Source organism: Pundamilia nyererei, unplaced genomic scaffold (genome assembly GCF_000239375.1).
Source record: "Pundamilia nyererei isolate P.nyererei 1_Seehausen unplaced genomic scaffold, PunNye1.0 scaffold00264, whole genome shotgun sequence".
In the NCBI taxonomy this organism is placed as follows: domain Eukaryota; kingdom Metazoa; phylum Chordata; class Actinopteri; order Cichliformes; family Cichlidae; genus Pundamilia; species Pundamilia nyererei.
This window is the reverse complement of record NW_005187665.1, coordinates 610,936-612,185: the sequence shown is the minus strand read 5'-3', so window position 1 is coordinate 612,185 and position 1,250 is coordinate 610,936. Positions and strand designations below refer to the sequence as shown.

At 38.2% G+C, this 1,250-nt stretch overlaps 1 protein-coding gene across 2 annotated transcripts in view; it reads left to right on the top strand.

Moving 5' to 3' along the window:
* Window positions 1-784: 784 nt before the first annotated feature.
* desi1a (desumoylating isopeptidase 1a) overlaps window positions 785-1,250 on the top strand; it is a 4,264-nt gene continuing 3,798 nt past the window's right edge. For both annotated transcript variants that reach the window (XM_005750164.1, XM_005750163.1), the window contains exon 1: window positions 785-969. In XM_005750164.1, the coding sequence (XP_005750221.1) occupies window positions 879-969 (91 nt within the window). In that variant the 5' untranslated portion in view covers window positions 785-878. The remainder of the gene's footprint in view (window positions 970-1,250) is intronic.

Genomic DNA, 1,250 nt, shown 5'->3' with positions numbered 1-1,250 from the left:
CTCTAAGTGTCTGAGTGCACTTTTAGAGCACTTTTTTGGTATAATTTCACCTGCTTTCTCGAAAAAAAAGGGGTAAGGACGCAGCAACCTCCAACAAGCAGTTTTCTCTACATTATGGAGAAAAATATCCACCAGTCAGTCATCTCCTTTTATTTCTGCTGGATTTAAACTAACATGGTCTGCTAAAAAATGTAAACAAATTACAACTCCCTCGGGGCTAAACTTCTTATCTATCATCATTTCCTTTGCACACATGGCCATTGTCTCATATCTTGTCTCGGAATACAGCGCCCTCCAGTGGTTACCACTGATCATAACAAATCCAAGGACTCACTTGTGTCCCACTTTTTCTACATTTTTCTCGCTAACAAGCCAAAACCTGTAGAAATCTCTGTATAGAGGTGATTTAATTATATATTGTGGTCCTTATTTTTGTTTAAATAAATAAACAAATTTTTAAAATTTTTTTTAAAAATGGCTCCCTTTTCTGGGTGATATTAGTGTCAGCTATTAGGCTACCGAAGCGTTTAGTTCATCTTGATAAACCTTGTAATTATTTTCTATTCGAAATAAAAACACAAGCTTTGTGTTATCAAATTAAAATTCTGTCAAGTCATTCACAGACAGCGAACTAAAATCGGAAGAGCCACAGAGATCCTTCAAAATAAAGCAATCTCACAAGAAAACAGTCGACCTTTCATTAAAGATTCTCGCCAGCCGTTCTTATTTTGAAAGCAGTGAAAGCGGAAGTGCTTGGGCTATTTAAAGGCCTGACATCATTCCTTTCGTTTAGAACCTCGCAGGAGCGTATGTTGAGAAAGCTCTGTGGCTTAGCTAGCTAAGGAAAAATAGAAAAATAAAATTTCTGAGTTTGAGTTATGGACAAGAATCCTACGCGATACAATGTACAACTGTATATTTATGATTTGTCCAGAGGAATGGCTCGGAGCCTTAGTCCTATAATGTTGGGTAAGTAGCCTGCAGACAAATACTGATGCAGTCTGGCCTTGGGGGACAAATAAGTGATGATAACCGGCTGGAGAAGCCTTCTTTGACGGTCGTCTAAAGCAGATGTTGCTGTTCTCTGGTTAAAATATCAAGGTCAAGGGACTTTTATAAATATTGTTTGGTTTAAAATAAATGGCGAACTTAATCGACGTGCACCCGTACATCATTAGAAATGGCTCATCTCTTGTTTTACCGGCTTCTTGCATTAGCGACCATCTCCTGCCTTGCATGCATTAATCCCC